This window comes from Lynx canadensis, chromosome B2, assembly GCF_007474595.2.
Source record: "Lynx canadensis isolate LIC74 chromosome B2, mLynCan4.pri.v2, whole genome shotgun sequence".
NCBI classification, from domain to species: Eukaryota; Metazoa; Chordata; class Mammalia; order Carnivora; family Felidae; genus Lynx; species Lynx canadensis.
This window is the reverse complement of record NC_044307.1, coordinates 41,847,399-41,868,685: the sequence shown is the minus strand read 5'-3', so window position 1 is coordinate 41,868,685 and position 21,287 is coordinate 41,847,399. Positions and strand designations below refer to the sequence as shown.

The 21,287-nt window shown below is 40.4% G+C and overlaps 1 protein-coding gene across 1 annotated transcript in view; it reads left to right on the top strand.

Annotated features, from left to right (window-relative positions):
* XPO5 (exportin 5) overlaps positions 1-21,287 on the top strand; it is a 49,331-nt gene that overhangs the window by 15,847 nt on the left and 12,197 nt on the right. The window contains exons 10-20 of the mRNA XM_030315589.1: positions 55-138; positions 874-999; positions 1,977-2,067; positions 3,468-3,596; positions 4,851-4,969; positions 8,700-8,855; positions 10,025-10,066; positions 10,390-10,479; positions 11,220-11,419; positions 12,229-12,328; positions 13,198-13,379. Of these exons, the coding sequence (XP_030171449.1) occupies positions 55-138; positions 874-999; positions 1,977-2,067; positions 3,468-3,596; positions 4,851-4,969; positions 8,700-8,855; positions 10,025-10,066; positions 10,390-10,479; positions 11,220-11,419; positions 12,229-12,328; positions 13,198-13,379 (1,319 nt within the window). The remainder of the gene's footprint in view (positions 1-54; positions 139-873; positions 1,000-1,976; positions 2,068-3,467; positions 3,597-4,850; positions 4,970-8,699; positions 8,856-10,024; positions 10,067-10,389; positions 10,480-11,219; positions 11,420-12,228; positions 12,329-13,197; positions 13,380-21,287) is intronic.

The window sequence follows — 21,287 nt, the reverse complement described above, 5'->3', positions numbered from 1 at the left end:
CCACCCCACCCCCGCCATCAGTGTCATTAATGTAGTGGTCTTTTTGTCCCTCAGGGTGTGGATTCTGATGTAGAAACACCAGCAAACTTTGGAAAATACCTGGAATCTTTTCTTGCTTTCACAACCCATCCAAGTCAGGTAAACTTTATGTAGGCAACATCTCAAAATTTTAGTTAAGTAAACCAAAATGAAGCACTATGACCTGAAGTAATTAGGAGCTTGTGTATAAAATATGACTCTTAAGGCCCTAGGAAGTAACTATAGTGTCATTTCATTAAAGAATTATTGAGTCTTCTTCCTGAGCCAAGCATTGCGTCATGTAGATCAACAGCTTTTCCCCTCAGGTAATATTCTGCTAGTGTTCTATCAGATGTGAGCTATATCCCAGGTGATTTGCTCCTAAAGGTATTTTAAGTGCAAAAGTCTAATTGATTGTGTTATAAAATTAATTTCTCACATTTAAGGTTTCCCTTGTAATACCACCCTGAGATTCCTGTATCCTTTTTTGCCATTAAAGAAAGTGGTAGAGGGGCACCTGACTGGCTCAGTTAGTAGAGCATATGACTCTTGATCTCTGGGTTGTTCGAGCCTCACATTGGGCTTAGAGCTTACCTAAAATAAAACAAGAAGAAAAAGTGGTAAAGCTCAGTTCACACTCCAGGAATTGCACCTGACCCATGGTCTGTCTCATTAGTATGTGGTCTGTAACGGGCCGTCATTACTGATGCAGTACAGCATGGCCAGTTTCAAAATATTACAGAGATTTATTTCCATGAAAAAATACTGTTGATAATTGCTGGGCTAAGTCATAATCTTGGTTATATAAAATGCAGACCTTAAACTGAGGTTTCTCTTTTTTTTCTTTCCCTTTAGTTTCTGCGCTCTTCAACTCAAATGACTTGGGGGGCACTTTTCCGTCATGAGATCCTATCCCGTGACCCTTTGCTGTTAGCAATAATACCAAAATATCTTCGTGCTTCTATGACTAACTTGGTCAAGGTATGCATTGGGAATCAAAATGTGCAGTGCGAATTACACACAATAAGACTTAGATTGGCATCCAAGTGACAGCCCAGTCTTGGTCACTAAGATCTCTTCCTTGGAAATGTCATTCTCTTATTCACCAAGAAGAAAGCAGTCCAAACTGGTCATTATAATCTACTTTTTCATATTTTGGAGCACTTTTATAGTAAGTATTGGGCTAGGTGCTAGGAAGAAGTAGGACAAGAGCAATGACCATGACCATGCAACGGGATAATGCTTTTCAGAGATTGAAAGCAGGCAGGATAGAGTCAAGATTTTAAGAGGAGGTAATATGTGATTGTTTCTGAAGGTCCGTGAGAGTATGAGGGTGACTGAGAAGGGAGGAGGGAGAGTGGAAGCAAATTGCTCACCACCTCTGTAAAGTTGCTTGTGAATTCCTTGAGATCAGCTAAGTGCTTTTGCAGCTGACAGATGCTTAATCTTGATTTGTAAAATCAGAGAATGGGACCTATTTAAGTGTCCTCTTATTTCTTCAAGGAATATGCTAGCACATGGCACACCCTGCTCTAATTCTTTGCCATGGTCTTCATTACCATTTAAGTGAAACATACAAAGTTCCATGCTTGTTCCCGGGGGTCAGCATTTAAGGAGACACATAGTTCTAGATTCTTTTTTGCTTATTGCCTACCGTATTAGCACATTGTGTTGAGACAGCCTTATACTCAGGCACCCTAAGCAAATTCTAGAATTTAATTCTCCCTGAGGAATCTAGAGGAGAGTGTCAAATGAGTGTTCTCTTTTCTACCGCTGTCAGGATTATTGGAACTAGGAGAAAATGGTGGACTTGGGGTAGACCAGAAGCAGTTACTTATTTAAAAAGATCTTATGCAGACCCTTAATTCTTCTTTAAAAACTTCTTCAGCTCCTAGAGTTTAAGACTCTTTTGATAGGTCTGTTTTCATCCCCTACCCCAATTATCTTTCTCTTTGCAGATGGGCTTTCCTTCTAAAACAGACAGCCCTAGCTGTGAATATTCTCGATTTGATTTTGATAGTGATGAGGACTTCAATGCTTTCTTCAACTGTAAGTGATAGTGGCCTGGAATTTCTCCCAGTAGTCTAAGAATGGCATCTAGTATTATGAATCACAGTGCATGACCCTTGGGGTTCTATATTAAAGGCCCAAAATCTGGACAGCAGCCTGTTTAATCTCTAGTCTCATATTGCAGAGGGTACTGGGATTGCACTCATTCTAGGTATAGTAGCCTCTCTTGCACACGCATTACATGCACACACACGCATGTGCACATACACAACCTTTGGACTTTGATGTTTAGGTAGTAACAGTGTGTTAGGCACTTGAATTTTTTTTTATACTTGGGATTAAATACCATCTTACTTTGCTGGTCCTCTAAAAAATACAGGCTATCTAATAGCCTAGTTGCGTTCTGGGTTTTCTGTAGCCTGGCTGGTTCCACACCATTCTTTTATTTTTTTAAATAACAGCCTTATGAGATATAATTTGTTTACCATACATTTCACCCATTTATAGTATACAGTTCTGTGTTTTTTTTATATATTTTTTATATATTTATACCATTGCCACAATTTTAGGACATTTTCATGACCCCCAGAAACCCTGTGCCCGTTAGCAATCAATCATTCCCAGTTCCCCCATCCCCCCACCAGCACCAGGCAACCAGTAATCCTCTATTTCTATATTTCATATAGAACAGATTATACAATATATGATCTTTTGTGACTGCCTCCTTTCATGTACGGTTATGTTTTTAAAATTCACTCATGTTATGGTGTAATCAATACTTTGTTTCTTTTTATCACCAATATTTAATTGTATGAGCATACCACATAAGTTGATGGATATTTGAGTCATTTCCACCTCTTGGCTGTTAAGAATAATGCTGCTATTAGGATGTCTGGCTGGCTCAGTCAGTAGAGCATATATGACTCTTGATCTCGGGGTTGTGAGTTCAAGCCCTACATTGGGCCTAGAACTTACTTAAAAAAAAATAATAATAATGCTGCTATACCATGTGTGTACATGTTCTTGAGTGGACAGACACGTTTTTTATTTCTCTTGGGTGTATGCCTAGAAAGGGAATTATTTGATCGTATAGTAATTTTATGTTTAATGTTTTGAGGAACTGCCAGGCTGTTTTTCACAGCAGCCACATTGTTTTACATCTGTACCAATCTAATCTTTTAATTCCAACAGAAATGGGAGATCACTTTTAGTTTGCCTCTTTGAGGATTGAATGGTAGGGCAATCCCTAAAATTTGAAATTTGAAATCCCTAAAATTGAAAATTTCTGGATTTGTTCATCTTTATTGAACATTTGTTACATTCAAAGCACAAATCTGCAGAACAGAGTCTCTGAACATTCTTCTCCTGGGATGGATAAATGAATGAACATTAAGCACCTATTACATGCTGCTTATTGATTTACATCTTTCTCTTGGCAGCCTCCCGGGCCCAGCAAGGAGAGGTAATGAGGTTAGCGTGTCGTCTGGATCCAAAGACTAGCTTCCAGATGGCTGGGGAGTGGCTGAAGTATCAGCTGTCAATTTCTGTTGATCCTGGATCCATGAACTGTAAGATGTTTTTATTTCTAAACATTAGTGAAGTATTGTATCAAATATATATAGGAAATAAACCTTCTGAGCCATACTTAGAACAACATGCTAATAGTGTTCAAAAATAAATTAGGGTAAAACCATGCTCCTGTCAGTTTTGTCTTCACATTTGTTTTCTAACAGAGTCAGCCAATTGCACATTGTTGATTATATTACTTCACTTTGGGCACCATCTTAACAAATTGCATGTCTAGACTTAATTTTTAAAGCTTTTCTACCAAGTTCTTGCATAGAACCATTCCTAAACTCAAAAGAATGTCTTGTTAGGCATAATAGGAGCAGTATGGGGACTTTCCATATCACTCAGCCACCTCATAGCCTTTGGAAATGCCACTTTATATAAAATCCTAATAGCTCTGTACCCAAATGCATAAGCCAGGTAACTTCTCTATACTCTATATCATCTGTTGTCTTGTTAATGCATGCTATGTGTGACAAGATTTAATAAAACAGGAAAAGCTAGAAGCTACTCCTTTGAAAAGGCTCCATATTTACGGTCACTTACCAACCACACTAGTTAGTTGACATTCACAGGATTTAACATTCTGTTTTGCATATTCACAGTTGACTCTAAAGGTCTTGGTATCTAGTAAGTTGAATGTTTGTGGAGGCCAAATGTGTTGCACCAAGAGGAAGCTAGTAAATGGAAGCACTATATGGAAACAAGAAAAGTAATTTGTAAATCTTTTTGCCTGTGCTCTTCTGTTTGAGTGATATGCTTTAATGTGAAATTGGAGGGTGGCGCAGTTCTCTAGATAATAGCCCTTGCAGTTATCATGAGGCTACTGGATGTGAAGCAGCATTTTGTGTATTAGTTGTTTATTTGGAAGGACTCTTTGTGGTCTCAAGTATCTTAATTAATTCTATAGGTTTTCAAAGACAAGTTATAAAGGGCAAGGAAAGGAGAGATTAGTTGATATATTTCAGTCGCCTGTGATTGACTAGGCACTGTTCTTGATGCTTTCAAAGTGGTTTTATAGATATGACTCACAGAGGTGAATTCACACAGCTCATTGTTAGAGGTGGAGGCAGAAGAGAACTTCTCTCTACTTTTAGTTCTTTTTTTCTCTAGGCTGAGAGGGGTTAGATTACCCTGTTCCTTCAACTGTGAAATTAAGTGGTCTTAGTCTAAGACCCCATTGCCTGTCTTCTGTGATCCTGTGGCAGTGGTGGTGGTGGTGGTGTTTGTGTTAAAACCCTGTTCTCTTACAGCTGGAACTGGCGAAGGCAGCCTCTGCTCCATCTTCTCGTCTTCATTTGTGCAGTGGGAAGCCATGACCTTTTTTTTGGAAAGTGTGATCAACCAGATGTTTCGGACACTAGATAAAGACGTAAGTAACTGTTTCCTGTGCCGATGGCATAATGATTTTGATCTCTTTAAAATTGACAGAGGGATTAGAAAATCTGTGGATGTGCATCCTACAGAAGAGGAAATGGAGAATCAGGTTAAATAACATACTCAAGTTCAAATAGCTAGTAAACAGCAGAGCTGAGCCTCAAATTCAAGCCTCTGTCTCTAAGTGTACAGTGTTCAGTCTTTATTTTAAGGAGATAATAAGACAAACCCTGTTAGTACAGTGAACAACAGGTATTGCAGGAAGGACAGTAATGGTAATCTTGAATTGGAAAATCTTCAGAGATGTTTGCCATTAAGCATCCTTCTCAGTTTACGGCAGGTAGACCAGAATATTCATGTTAGCTTATCAGTGTCCTCTTTCATGAATATGAATAAATTGATCTTGTTTCTGTGTGTTTCATATGAACTATATCATTCTTCTCTTATCTACCTTAGATGCAGCTATAATTAAGTAGGTGATAGTACATACTGTATTAACTAGGTTTATTAGGTTAAAATCATTGGATCGCTCATTTTAAAGTGATTATGTCTTAGTATGTTCCAGGTTAGTTGTAGGAAGAATCTAAATCCTTTGAAGATAAGTGAGATATATAGTGCTTTTTCTCACAAATGGCATATTAACAAATTAGGTTTTAGAGTCATTAACATCATCTGCTTTTCCGTTGATTCATTTCAGTTTGAAATGATGGTATTCAGAGTTTGTTCCAAAATTTAGGTGGGAAATTGTACTTAGATTCTGCATTTTTACTAAATGCGCCCTTTTTCAGATTTAGATGGAACTGTCAGGAAAGCCCTTTTTTCACTGAATCAAGGGAAATGGTTGTGGGGTTTCCTTTCCTGGTGTTTTTAATTAGACACTTTGATGGAGCCAAATATGTGGGTATGACCCTGTTGGAAAGCAGGAGAATGAAGTGGTCATGGTTTGTCAGGTACTTGTCTTTAAAATACATGAAAGGACTGGCAGTATCAGGGGAAGGGTGCCTCGTAGGTTGTAGGCTGGATTGTATGCTGAGTCATTTAATATGCTGGTATTTGGTCAAAATGCCAAATATTAGTTGGTCAAAAGGTACAAAACGTTGGATTGTGTATAAGGGAAAGATGGGGACTGGAAACAAAGCAAAGGTAACAATTAGAAATTGAGTAGGTGCTCACTTTGGCAGCACATACACTAAAACTGGAACAGAGAAGGTCAGCATGGCCCCTGTGCAAGAAATTGAGTAAGAGTCTGAACAGTTAGTGGGGAGAAGAACAATAGAACGAAATTCTTTCTTCCTGAGGAGATTCCTAGGTAGTAGTATTTAGGTTTGTTAGTGACAAACCTCTGACTCTAAAACCTTTTTTTTCTTCACCAAAATAAAATGGGTCAGAATGAAGCATTCCTAAAGTGTTTGGTGAATTGTATATGATGAAATTATTCACCAACTTATTAACAAAGCTGTAACACGTTCTATGTCCCAGAAGTGTGCACATGACGGATCTCAGCCTGTTACATTCCCACTTGCTGCTACCAGTTTCTGACTCTGCGTAGTATCGCCTAATCCAGTGGTTTTACAAACTGCTCACATTGTGCTCTTGGTCCCCACCCTCACCCAGGGTCCATCAGAGCAGCTCAGCTTTTATCCCGTGAGAGAGTTTGACCAAGAGGTTCTTTGGCTAGAAAGGATTTTTGAAAAGCTACTTCTCATTTATAGTGGCATTAGCTGAGTTTATATGTCCAGAGGACTTATTTTAGCAATGGATTAAGGTATGGAATAGCTTTGGAGGGGGAGGAAATCACATTTTGAAAATGAGGATTGATTTGCCTCAGACAGTAAAATATAAAGCTACATTATTTTAAAGCAGTGTGGTACTCACATTAGATACGGCTCATTGGAACAAAATAGACCAGAAACAACCTGGAGCTTGTATAAGCATCCCAAAGAAATTGAGAGGGATTGGGTCATTTAATAAACAGTATTGGGGAAAATTAGCTGTTTGAGGAAAGGTCCCTAAGTTGAAAAGCAATGAAAGTAATGACAAAAAAAGTGAATTGAATGACTATAACTAAGTATTTTTTTCTTAACTTGCAAACTTTGAAAGGCAAACTTGGGGCAATATTTGGAGTAAATACCGGTGGGATTAATATCTTTACTATAAAAGCTTATATCTCTTAAACAATTGGTATCCCAACTTTGGAGAATAATTTGGCAGTGTCTAGTGGAGATGCCTCGCCGTATAACCCAGCAACTTCACTGCTAAGTCTGTACTCTGAAGAAACCCTGCATGTGCATCAAGCCCCAATATTGAAGAGAATCCTTGTGTGTCGAGCCAAGGAAAAAACTTACTATCCCCCAATAGACTGTACAGAATAGAAGATAACATATTTATAGAGCAGGAAAAAAAGAAGTAGGGTATACTTTGAATAAGGATGATTTTCAGAGCACCTGGGTGGCTCGGTCGGTTCGGCATCCAACTCTTGATTTCAGCTCAAGTCATTATCTCAGGGTTCTTGGGATCGAGTCCTGCATCAGGCTCTATGCTAGTGCAGAGCCTTCTTGGGATTCTCTCTCCCTCTCTCTCTACCCCTTCCCAGCTGTGCACGTGCGTTTTCTCTCTCTCTCTCTCTCTCTCTCTCTCTCAAAATAAATAAACTTTAAAAAAAAAAAAAAAAAGGATGATTTCTCATGAACATAATGTTGACCCCCAACAGCAAGCTACAAAAGTAGGCATACAATTCTGTGTAACTATGAATGTGTATATTTGTGGAAAAATATACAGAAACGAGGGAATCCTTGAAACTGTGAACATCAAATTCAGGATAGTGGCTACCTCTAGGGTATCCACACAAAACAACCACTCTGTCAGTAACATTGTACTTCTCAAAGTGGTCATATGGAGAGCTATTAAAGTATTGCTTACACCTTTTTAAAGGCCTGGAATATTTCACAACTGAAGAAATGCAAATTTATATAAACTCCTTGTTTTACTGCAAAGGTTTTAGGGAATAAACTCAAACTGCTGCTGAGAACATGGTAAGAAGGGCATATGGGTGGGTAGAGAATCAATTGATGCAGCTTGTAAAGAAGAAAAATATTAATTCAGAAATACCCATACCTCTTGATTAAGTAATTCCAGTCATCCCCAAAAATTTCTTCTTCAAATGAAATAACTGAAAATGTAGCCAAAATCTTTTTGCAGAGATATTTATTAGCACTGTTTTTAGTAGTAAAGAACTAGCAACATTCTCAATGTCTAGTAGTAGGAAAAGCTACATCTTTACGAAAGCACATAGTAGCATCATTTAGGAAAAGTTTTAATAACATGGGGTACTGCTTATAAAAAGCAGTATATAAGGGGCGCCTGGGTGGCGCAGTCGGTTAAGCGTCCGACTTCAGCCAGGTCACGATCTCGCGGTCCGTGAGTTCGAGCCCCGCGTCGGGCTCTGGGCTGATGGCTCAGAGCCTGGAGCCCGTTTCCGATTCTGTGTCTCCCTCTCTCTCTGCCCCTCCCCTGTTCATGCTCTGTCTCTCTCTGTCCCAAAAATAAATAAACGTTGAAAAAAAAAAAATTAAAAAAAAATAAAAATAAAAAAATAAAAATAAAAAGCAGTATATAAAACCGTATGTGGTGAACCATATTATGTATTTATAAACCAAAACCTAAAGGTTAATTTACCACAAGTGCTTATTAGCCCTGCCAACCTCCTTTTCATGTCTGTATTATAGGCACTTCCTGTTAATGATGGAATAGAGCTGTTGCAAATGGTCCTGAACTTTGACACCAAGGATCCTCTCATCCTGTCCTGTGTCCTCACTAATGTCTCTGCACTCTTTCCGTTTGTCACCTACAGACCAGAGTTCCTGCCCCAGGTCTTCTCTAAGGTAAATGCCATCTCCTTTATAAACTTTGTTTTGGCATTTTTGAGCTAATTATTGTTTTTTTGTAACTATTTTTGAGAGTCTTTGAGACAAGCTAATAAAGAGTCATTTATTCATTCATCAAATATGCAGTACTTACTGTGGATCAGGTACCATGTTAGTAGAAAAGGCTTACTTATCCTTTAGATGCTCTGTTTGGAAATAAAATCACATAAATGGTGGTTGTGCCCATGTGGCATTGCAGTTAATAGCCAGGTGTACTGAAAAGTGGAAAAGAATACCTAAAGAAGGATACCAAAGTGTGCTATCAGATTATTAGGAGGGGATTTGTGAGAGGAATGGTCAGTGCGGATGGTTTTTGGGTTTCCTGTTTAGGTGAGTAAGTGGAGCACCATCTGAGTGAGAATACTGGATTTGGTAAGAGTAAGGAAGAGGAGTAAGTTCAGTTTGGGGATACTACATTTGAAGTATATGTACAACATCTAGGAGGCACCTCACAGAATACTATTTGAGGTTAAAGGTCTGGACTCTAGAAAATTATAATATTAAGGTGGCATCATCATAGAAGTGCCTACAGTAGAGGTGAAGCTGTAGGAAAGAGGGTGATATGTATGTAGAGATGGACATGTAGCTCAAGCAGGGAACCCAGGGGATCGTCACTGGGGGAGGAAGGCAAAGAACGAGAAGCCCCCAAAGAAGAAAAAAGAAATGAGAACATGCGTTACAAAGTTCAGTAGAACTTCAAAAAGGTGGACTCATTTGTTGCAACAGAAATACTCTATGAATTGGGGAATATCCATGGGGTTTCTTGATTAGACCTTTGTTAGAGTATAATTCTGTCCTAGTGACTAGGGCAGTAGTCATGCTGTATTAGGTTAAAGAGTCAAGAAGTTACACCATGGTGAGGGAATCACCATAGTTGAGTGTTTGGCTGTTGGCTTGGATTATTCGGGGTTTCTGGGACCTTCACCTTTGTGAAATGGTTGATAGTAAAGTTGTGAGTCTCAAGCCTTTTGTAGAGTTATCTGAGAAAAAGTCTGAAATTTCATAACACTGATTGAAAACCCTTTTGTTACACTTTTGGGATTTTGTGGGAAACCTAGATCTAAGTATTATTTTTAAATACTTTATGCATTTGGTACTGATGAGTGACTTTTTTTTCTTACCCTTAGCTATTTTCATCTGTCACTTTTGAAACTGTTGAAGAAAGTAAGGTAAGACCATTAATTCAACAAATCCTAACTTCTGGAGAGCAAAAGTATGAATGCCTAACCCATAAGGCTAGATTTTTTTTATAAGTAGAAGGGGTTATTAGTAAAGGCAGGACATAGTCCTATGGTATGGTGTTTATAGTAGAGATACTCTAAGGCAAAATCAGTGAACATGTGTATTCATGGTGACTATAAATGTCACTCCATTAAACTCCCACAGTGTGAAAATTGTGAATTTGTCTCTGAAGGAGGTATTTTATGTGATTCTGTGCAGCATCTGTAAATTACATTAAAAGTGGCCCCAAGTTTGTTGAATGTCTTTCCAGGCCCCCAGAACCCGGGCAGTGAGGAATGTGAGGAGACATGCTTGTTCTTCCATCATCAAGACATGTCGTGACTACCCCCAGCTCGTACTGGTAAGCCCCTGGACTCTGACCAGTAGCCACTGAGACCTGTTGAGTTTAGTTACACTGTTCTGTAAATCCAGCCCTAAGTATACCTCATATAAAGAGAAAGCTAGGAACTGTATGTAGCTTTGCTTCAAGTAAGTATCCCTGAGTTGATGGCCTTCTTCCTCTCCTACTTAGTAATGGAGTTAAAAATGCAAATTATTCCCTCAGAATGTGTGGTTCTTTTCCATATAGATGACCAAGTTTTCCCTGTCTGTGTACACGTTTTTACCGTACTAGGTGGTATTCTTTACTACTGCCAAATGGTGTGCCTAATCTTGAGAGAAGCCAGATGCAAATCCCAGCCTGTTTTGGAGGGTTGCTAGAGGAAATTTTGTACTATTCCATATTACAAATTAACCAGAAATTTCTTCTCAATACTGGCAGTTATGTATCTTCCTAACATGTATAAACAAACTGATCTTTGTAAATATACTATAAAAGTTGATATAGAAAAAAAGACATTGTTTTCACAGTTGTACTGTAGGGAAGTACGGTTACCCAAATGAGACAAGAACCACCTTCTGCCTGAATTGCCTTGCTTGTTCAGGCAAAAGAACGCTATAACTAAATTACTAAGTGACAGTCTTATAGGCCTGACCTTCCTAGGAATGCCTTGATCCTCTTTCCACCTTCCTTGAGTGACCCACCTCTCCTTGAAAATCAGACCTTCATCACCTTTGGGTATTTTTCTTTGTAATCTGCAGCCCAATTTTGACATGCTTTATAACCATGTGAAGCAGCTCCTCTCCAATGAGTTACTCTTGACACAAATGGAGAAGTGTGCCCTCATGGAAGCCCTGGTTCTCATTAGCAACCAATTCAAGAACTACGAGCGTCAGAAGGTGTTCCTAGAGGAGCTGATGGCACCAGTGGCCAGCATCTGGCTTTCTGAAGACATGCACAGGTAGAGGAGATCCTTTGCCCCTGACCCTCACTGCACTGGAGCACCCATTCTATTTTAAGAGCTATTCCCAGGGTGGGAGTATGAGGATATCAAGGCGTGATGACCCCATTGGTGATATTTGAAGTTCAGAAGCAGTCTTTAATTCTCATTGTTGAAAATGTCACCTTCAGTACAGAGGCATAAGGAGAGAGAAGAAATGAGTAAAAGTAGGTAGTATGGTCAGGAGGCCACAGAGTCAGAATTGCTATGGTGTCTACATTGCAGCATGAACCAACGTAGAGAAATGAGAACAGCCAATAGAGGCTATATAGTAGGCATCGCATAGACACTTATGTGTGCCCATGGAGCATTCTCAAGCTCGCATTCTTTTTGCTAGTGACATTTAGAAGTGGGAAGAGAAGTAGGCGCCCAGGTGGTTCAGTCAGGTCAAGCGTCCAACTCTTGATTTCAGCTCAGGGTTCCCAAGGTTCGTGAGATCGAGCCCTGCGTTGGGCTCTGTGCTGACAGCATGGATCCTGCTTGGGATTCCCTCTCTCCCTCCCCCTCTCTCTCCCCTTCTCTCTCCCCAACTTGAGCATGTGTGCGCTCGCTCTCGCTCGCTCTCTCTCAAAGTAAATATTAAAAAAAAAAAAAGAAGTGGGAGGAGAAATTTAAACCTTCAAATGACAGCTAACAATATGATTAGGTTCCTTTCACTTTATAACAACTGCTCTTTGGAGCTAAATAATCATAGCTTATTAGCTTTTGTGGAAGAAATTCACTTTGCTTAAAATCATGGTATAACTTGTCTTTGCCACTGCAACCTTCAGAGTGCTGTCAGATGTTGATGCTTTTATTGCCTATGTGGGAGCTGATCACAAGAGCTGTGACCCAGGCCTGGAGGATCCCTGTGGCTTAAACCGTGCACGAGTGAGTAAACGGCTGGGAATGGGAAGCTGCATTGGCCCCAGGTGGGAATAGGGTGTTGTCATTTGTTGAGTTTCTTAAAGATGTATGTTTTTTTTAATGTGCATGAGAAATCTGGGAGTCTCCACTTCCCTAAGCTTCTCCTTTCTTTTCTTCTTTACTCTTGAATTCTTGTGTTAGTTCCTACAGCAAAGCAGATGGTCTTTTCTTTGAACTCATTATTTTGACTTTAAGGATCTCTAACTAGCTCTGAAGAGTGAAGTGTAATGAGGAATTAGGTCAGAATTTGGTGGGCAGTATGAGTCCTCCCTGCCACTGCTGTCTGGGAAGTAGAGTCTTAAATGATGATCTAACTTGCAAACCTGAGAGTTTTCAGTTCTTTGCTATTCAAATAAACATTGTTCTTGGTTCCAATATGGCAGAATTCTACTTAACCTGGCAAGTAGTAGGTTGGTTGAGAGTGCCATGAGTGAGGATTAGAGCAAAAGCTGTGAGGGCCCAAGATGGAGGGTGGGTGGGGTGCAAGGTCAGCCAAAACAAGATGAAATGTTGGCAGTCTAAACACTTGGTTGTGAAGCATGTCCAGGCCACCTTCTAATTGGGATCCTACAAGAGGGTCAGTGCAGCCTCTGGAAGGACAACCCCATGTAAAGGAAACTTCTAGAGCCTACCACTGGTCCTAAAGATGGCAATGAAAGGATCCCTCTTAGATTGACCTTAAAAGAAGGGACAGGAATTTATTTAAATAAATGGGGCTCCTTTCCTTCTCTCTGGCTTCTGTATCACGTTTGCCATAACATTGCATACGCATAATAACACTTGTGGTTTTTCTTGCTCTTTATGGGTGTCTTTTGTTTTATGTTTTTCTATAGATGAGCTTTTGTGTATATAGTATTCTGGGTGTTGTGAAACGAACTTGCTGGCCCACTGACCTAGAAGAGGCCAAAGCTGGGGGATTCGTCGTGGGTTATACACCCAGTGGCAATCCAATCTTCCGTAACCCTTGCACAGAACAGATTCTGAAACTTCTTGACAATTTGCTTGCCCTTATAAGGTGAGTTGGAATAATAGTTTTTCTGTTGTCAGTGGGTTTCTTTTACCTTATGAAACTCAGAAGTGTAATCTCCTTACATTTCTTCAGATCATGGCGGTAGTAAATGGGGGATTAGGTCTTCTTTCTCTCTAGATTGGGGTCTCTTTTTAAAAATAATTCTAGCTCTCGCTTGCGTAAGTGTTGCTGTCCAAGTGAACACGTGGAACCTAATCCCAAAATGGCTTTTCTCATTTTGAGCCTTTCCTCTGTGTTCCTCTGTTCCTTTACACTTTAAAAAAAAAATTTTTTTTAATGTTTATTATTTTTGAGAGAGAGACAGAGTGCAAGCAGGGGAGGGGCAGAGAGAGAGAGGGAGACACAGAATCTGAAGCAGGCTCCAGGCTCTGAGCTGTCAGCACAAAGCCCAGTGCACAGGGCTCGAACTCATTAACTATGAGATCATGACCTGAGCCGAAGTTGGACGCTTAACCGACTGAGCCACCCAGGCGCCCCTTTAATTTTTTTTTAATGTTTATTTATTTTTAAGAGAGAGAGAACGTGAGCAGTGGGGGAGGGGGTGCAGAGAGAGAGAGGGAAACACAGACTCTGAAACAGGCTCCAGGCTCTGAACTGTCAGCACAGAGCCGGACATGGGGCCCGAACTCCAGAACGGCGAGATCATGACCTGAGCCAAAGTCGGACGCTTAACCTACTGAGCCACCCAGGCACCCCGACTTCTTTATGCTTTATCCCTGCTTTTTACTTTAGGTTTTATTTGTCCAGATTTTTGTCACTAAACAAATTGTTGGAAGCAGGACAGTTGCTTTCTCTAGTAGTCCTTCTGGGTGGTATTCAAATGAGCTCATCTGAATTTATGAATAATGACTCTCAAATGGACGAAACATGCAGTGGCTGAACGTGGCAGAGGAAAGCATGATACATGTTCCTCCTCAGACCAGCAGCATTAGTGTCACCTGAGAACTTGTCTGAAATACAGAATTGGGGCCCCACTCTAGTATTAAATCTGAATCTGTTTTTTAACAAGATCCCCAGGTGGTTTGTGCGTACACTAAAGGTTCAGAGTCACTGTTATAAATCATAGGAGCCTAGTGTAAAGTGGAAGTAGGCCAAGCCTAGGCTTGTCGGTTACCTGAGGTATATTTGATGATTCAGGGACATTCGACGGTGAAAAGTAGGTTATAGCTAGAATTTAGTTCTTACTGGCCAAGGCAAAGTTTGATTCCTTTTTTATATTTTATAGTATTTCTGAGTTATATGTACGTTAGAGCTCCGTTCCAGTGCTTTTGGCCTCTTACTCGGTGGGAAGAGCAGCATCTCAACTGGGCGAGCCAAATTACTCATGTCTTTGGGACGCTGCCCTAGAAGCATACTCCCTAGATCATCAGCCTAAGAATCAAAGGTCTTAATGTTGACCAAATTGGAGAGCTGGAGTATCTGAAAGAGTGGTCACTGGGGATATGTCTGTGGAAATAGGCAGTATTTTGTTCTGATTTCAAAAAGAAGAAAGATTTCAATAAAGAAGTAGGGCGTGCATACTGAGAAGGTAGTAAAATATTTAATCAAGGAAAGTTTTTTTTTCCATATTGATGTTTTTAAAACCGAAAGGTTCTTCTGTAGCTTGGAGAAAACTGAAAGTGATGAGGCCGGGTAGCAACACACACATCAACTGGGCCTTTCTGGGCTTGTGGCTGGAGGCCATGTGGTAAGAACCCAGACTTGGAAAGATGGTTCGTTTCTGTTTTGGCGAGACCTCAATAGTATGGTTGTCCCTATACTTTTCTAAGAGTTCAGTGTTTTTGGAAAGTCCCAAAGTCAATCAAAAGAGATTTTGAAAAGTGTTTACCATGGTTATGGAGCAGTTCCATTCTTTTAAGTCATGTACATCTGGAGCTATTAGTTTTGTCTTGTTTTTTCAGTAAATTTTATCTTGAAGTATATAAGGGCACAAACAGATACAAGAAAAGGATAGGAATTACGGGTGCATGTAGATGAATTTTCACAAAGCGGACACATCTGTGTGATCAGCATCCAGATCAACAAACAACATTAGCAAACGGTCATTAACCCACTCCTCAAGGGTAACCGCTATTCTTGCCTTTCAACGTTTTGCCTGGTTTTCTGAGCTTTATCAGTCAGAAGCATGCGTGCCTTCTTGTCTGGCTTCTCTTGCTCAGTAACATGTTTGTGAGAGTCATCCAAGTTACTGCATGTAGTTGTGGTTTGTTCATTCTCGTTGCTGGTGTGGTAGTCTATCATGTAATTATGCTGTCACTTAGTCATTTAGCATTGACTTTTCAGTAGTTTCCAGCATTTCATTATGACAAACAGTGCAGTGGTGCTGCAGTTTGTATTCTAGTAAATGTGTTTGGTGTACACATAATTTCTGTTGGGTTGGGACGGAATCCTACATGTAGGAGTGGAGTTCTTAGTTTATAAGATATGCATATTTTCGGTTTTATAGACGTCTAGAACCAGATAGTTTTCTAAAGGGATGTACTCATTTACATTCCCTCCAGTTGTGTATTGGAGCTTTGAGTTTTAACTCCTTGTCAAATAGTCTTATAACACAAGACTGGCTCTTGAGCACTTGAAATGTGATTAATACACACCAGATTTCAAAAACTTAGTACAAAGAAGGAATGTGATGTATCTTGTTAATAATTTTTTGTATTGATGTTGAAATGATGGGTTTTTTGTTTTGTTTTTTGTTTTTGATTTTTTTTTTTTTTTTGGTGCATTGGGTTAATTAAAATATAATTAATGTAACTTGTTTTTGCTTTTTTAAGTTTGCCTGGCTAGAAAATTTTAATTGGCTTATGTGGCTTACATCATATTTCTGTTGGACAGTGTCATTCCTAGTGGGTCAGATGGAGACCACTGAGCAGTACAAAACATTCCTGAAATTAAAGATGATCTAAATAAATGGAAAGGAATCCCATAATCATGAATTGGAAGATTTAATTTTGTTAAGATAGAAAACTAACACAAAGCAAACTGCAGATTCAATGCAATCCTTGTTAAAATTCCAATGGCCTTTTTTGCAGAAATAGCAAAGTTGGGATCTTCAGATTAATATGGAATTGCAAGGGGCCCCAGAAAGCTAAAACAATCTTGAAAAAGAAGAACAAAGTTAGGGGACTCAAACTTCTCAGTTTCAAACTCCTCAGTCTCAATTCACTATAAAGTTAATTCTCAAAATAATTCGGTGCTGCCATAAGACCTGTAGAATGATGACCCAATCAGAAAATGGGCAAAAGAGGGGCACCTGGGTGGCTCAGTCAGTTAAGCGTCTGACTTCGGCTCAGGTCATGATCTCATGGTTCGTGAGTTCAAGCCCTGCGTCAGTATCTGTGCTGACAGCCTGGAGCCTGCTTTGGATTCTCCCTCTCCCCCTCTCCCCCTCTCCCCCTCTCCCGCTCTCCCCCTCTCCCGCTCTCCCCCTCTCCCCCTCTCCCGCTCTCCCCCTCTCCCGCTCTCCCCCTCCTCTCCCTCCACCCCTCCCCCGCACATGCTCTGTCTCTCAAAAATAAAAATAAACATTAAAACGTTAAAAAATGGGCAAAAACCTGAACAGACATTGCTCCAAAGAATTATCAAATGGTCAACAAGCCCATGAAAATATGCTCATCATCATTAGACATTAGGAAAATGCAAATCAAAACTATGAGCTACCATTCCACATTCAGTAGGATGGTTGTAATAAAAAGTAATAATTTTTTAATTAAAAAAATGTTTTTTTCATGTTTATTTTTGAGAGAGAATGTGAGTGGGGGAGGAGCAGAGAGAGAGGGGGACACAATCTGAAGCAGGCTCCAGGCTCTGAGCTGTCAGCACGAAGCCCATCGCAGGGCTCAGACCCACAAACTGTGCGATCATGACCTGAACTGAAGTTGGAGGCTTAACCAACTGAGCCACCCAGGTGCCCCAAAAAGTAATAATTTAAAAAAAAACCAAAATTCTACGTGTTGACAAGGATGAGGAGAAACCCTTGTTCATTGCCTATGGGAACGTAAAATGGTTCAACTACTATGGAAAATACTTTGGCAACTTTTCAGAAAATTAAATATAGAATTACACGACTTAGCATTTCCACTCACACGTATGTACCCAAAAGAATTGCCAACAAGTACACAAATGAACACTTGTTGACGCAGACGAATACTTGCTGACAGTTTTTCTTCCAGCACTGTATCACGGTAGCCATTTGGTGGAAACAACTCAAATGTCCTTCTCTGTGGTTGAATGGATGAACAAAACCTTGTACGTGCACATAATGGGATTTTGTTCAGCCATAAGAAGGAATGAAGTACTGTTAGCATTTTATAATGTAGCTGAATCTTGAAAACATTATGCTGAGTGAAAGAAGCCAGACACAGAAGACCACTATTGTATAATTCCCTTTGTGTGAAATATCTAGAATAGGTAAATCTATAGAAACAGTAAATTGTGGTTGCCAGAAGTTGCGGGAAGGGAGAAATGGAGATAACCTGCTACTACTTAACTGTTCCTACATTTTTAGTGCAAGTGTGCAAGGGAAGGCAGAGGGAGAAAGAATCCCAAGCAGGCTTCACACTGACAGCACTGAGCCTGATGTAGGGCTCCATCTCACAAACCGTGAGATCATAACCTGAGCCAAGATTAAGAGTAGGATGCTTAACCAACTGAGCCACCCAGGCCCCCTGTAACTATTCTACTTAATGGTTATGGGGGAAGAATGTGATCTGTCCTTGGCCCCTATAGTTCCCTGGTGTGAAACCTTTAAAAGTTGAGCTGGTGATTGCACAACATTGTGAATGTCATAAATACCACTGAATTGTATACATTTCAAAATGATTAATTTTCAGGGCGCCTGGCTGGCTCCGTTGGTGGAGCATGTGATTCCTGATCTTGAGGTTGTGAGTTCAAGCTCCACATTGGGTGTAGAGATTACTTAAAAATAAAATCTTTAAAAGGAAAAATGTAGTCTTTTGTGTTACTCTTCATTCCAGGAAATGAGCACAACCTTGGGGCACAACTGCATTTAGCAGCAATTCAACAATTGGCTATTAGTGTATCCATGCCCATGGCTTAGTGACTCTAGGCCACAGCCAGGCTCAGAAAGCTCAGATAAATTAAAGAATGACCACAAGGCCACAACTTAGGATGCAGTTTCCTCTACCCCTGCCTTGGTACAGGAGGAGGGCTATGAGACTAGTGTGCAATATATGCGTATCAGCCCCCACCTTGTTTCTAAGTGTGCCATCCTCTTGCTCACCTTTGCTCATGCTGTTCCCCCTCACCTTTCCTCTTCTTTGCCTCAAATGCCTATTAAGTCATCAGGCTTCAACTCCAATGTTACCTGACCCTTCATTCTCTCCATGAGAGTTAACTGCTCCTTTCTGAATGCTCCTGAAGCCTTTTTAATGTGGCCGTCAAAGATTTGCCTGCCCCGTGAATGATTTCTTAAGATGCAAGAAAAACCACAGTAAAAGTCAGTACGTTTGTGTTAAAACAAAAGCCCAGGAGGGGGCGCCTGGGTGGCTCAGTTGGTTAAACCTCCAGTTCTTGATTTCAGCTCAGGTCAATGATCTCTCGGTTTCATGAGTTCAAGCCCTGTGTCGGACTCTGCACTGGCAGCACGGAGCCTGCTTGGGATTCTCTCTCCCTCTTTCTGCCCCCCCCCCACTCGTGTTCTCACTTTCTCTCTCTCAAAATAAATAAATCAACAACAGCAACAAAAAAAACTAAAGCCCAGGAAGATGACAGAGTAGGAAGCACCGGGAATCTGTCACCCCATCTAGAGAACAGTTGTATTGGCAGAATCTGTGTTGATTTTGGAACTCTGGAATCTTGAAGGCTTGCACCTTCCAGGGGAAGATTTGAACAGTAAATTGTGGTAATTTCAGTCAATATCAGCTCCTAGCACAGTAGCAGCTACCCAGACCCCAGCCCTTTGACAGGCAGCTGGTGTTTCTGGAACAGTTTGTACACAGCTTGCAGAGCCAGGGTGAGCAAAATGGATCCAGCTCCCTAAATATTAGAGATCTGTGCTCTGATCACTGATTGCTACTTCTGATCACAGAGGTGCAGATACAGAAGTTGGCAGCGGTTATTGTACCTTCTCCCATTGTTGTAAGCCTCTTCCCTTCCTACTGAAGTAACATTGAGGAGATTTAAAGGGCCAGTCCCTCCCCACCCCCCCCCCCTTCATTTTTTGCCTTTCCTTTTTGTGAGCCACACTTTAAAGATTAGGGCATTCCAAAACAACTGCATATATGGGGAAAATTAAAAAGTGGTCACGCATGACCAGGGAAAGGCTCAGAAAAGACCTGAAAAACCATTAAGTTAATACCTCAGTGGATCTTTGGCACAGAGATAGCCTACAACAATCAAACAACAGGATGGGGAAGGAGAAGAATATGATTTTCAGGATTAACCACAACATCAGACCCAAATGTCTGGTGTTCAGCCAAAAATCAGAAGGCATGCAAAGAAACAGGAAAATATGACCCATTCAGTGGAGAAAATAAATTAACAGAATCGGTCTCTGAAGAAGATCTAATGGGAGATCTACTGGACAAAGACTTTAAAACAGCTGTCTTGGGGCGCCTGGGTGGCGCAGTCGGTTAAGCGTCCGACTTCAGCCAGGTCACGATCTCGCGGTGCGGGAGTTCGAGCCCCGCGTCGGGCTCTGGGCTGATGGCTCAGAGCCTGGAGCCTGTTTCCGATTCTGTGTCTCCCTCTCTCTCTGCCCCTCCCCCGTTCATGCTCTGTCTCTCTCTGTCCCAAAAATAAATAAACGTTGAAAACAAAAAAAAAAATTTAAAACAGCTGTCTTGGGGCACCTGGGTGGCTCGGTTGGTTGAGTGTCCGACTTCGGCTCAGGTCATGATCTCATAGTTCATGGGTTCGAGCCCCGCGTTGGGCTCTTTGCTGAGAGCTCAGAGCCTGGAGCCTGCTTCAGATTCTGCATCTCCTTCCCCCTTCCCCATTTATGCTCTCTCTCTCTCTCTCTCTTTCAAAAATAAATAAAGATTTAAAAAAATTTTTAATTAAGAAAATAAAACAGCTGTCTTAAAGATGCTCAAAGAATTAGAGAAAGATGTGGAGAAAGAAATAATGTGTGAACAAAATGGTAATATCAATAAAGAAACAAAACCTAAAAGGAAGCAAAAAAAATGCTAGAGCTGAGAAGTACAGTAACTGAAATGAAAAATTCACTAGAGAGATTCAAAGGCGGATTTCAACAGCAGAGTGCAGGGATGCCTGGCTGGCTCAGTCAGAGGAGCATGTGACTATTGATCTCAGGGTCATGAGTTCAAGTCCCATATTGGGTGTAGAGATTACTAAAATAATTTTTTTAAAGAAGTGCAGATAGGACAATGGAAATTAATGAGGCTGGACATGATAAAAAAGATTAAGGGAAAAGTAACAACCTAAAGAACCTGTGGTCACTCAAACAAAGTAATACGAATCGTGGGAGTACAGCATTGGTGGGTATATAAAATGGTACAGCTGCTGCAGAAAAGAGTTGAACAGTTCCTCAAAAAAAAAAAAAATGCTATATGATCCAACAATTCCAGTTGTGAGTTTTCAAAAGAATTGAAAGCAGGGTCTCAAAGAGGTATTTATATACTCAAATTCATAGCAGGACTATTCACTCTAGCTAAAACGTGGAAGCAGGAGTGCCCCGGCTGGCTCAGTCAGTAGAGCATGTGACTCTTGATCTCGGGGTTGTAAGTTCGAGCCCCACATTGGGTGTAGAGATTACTTAAAAATAAAATCTTTTTTAAAAAATGTGGAAGCAACCCAAGTGTCCATCAGAGGATGAATGTGATAGATTAGGTGCCATAGAGTATCATTCAGCTTTTATTTATTTTTTTTTTAATTTTTTTTTTAATTTTTTTTTCAACGTTTATTTATTTTTGG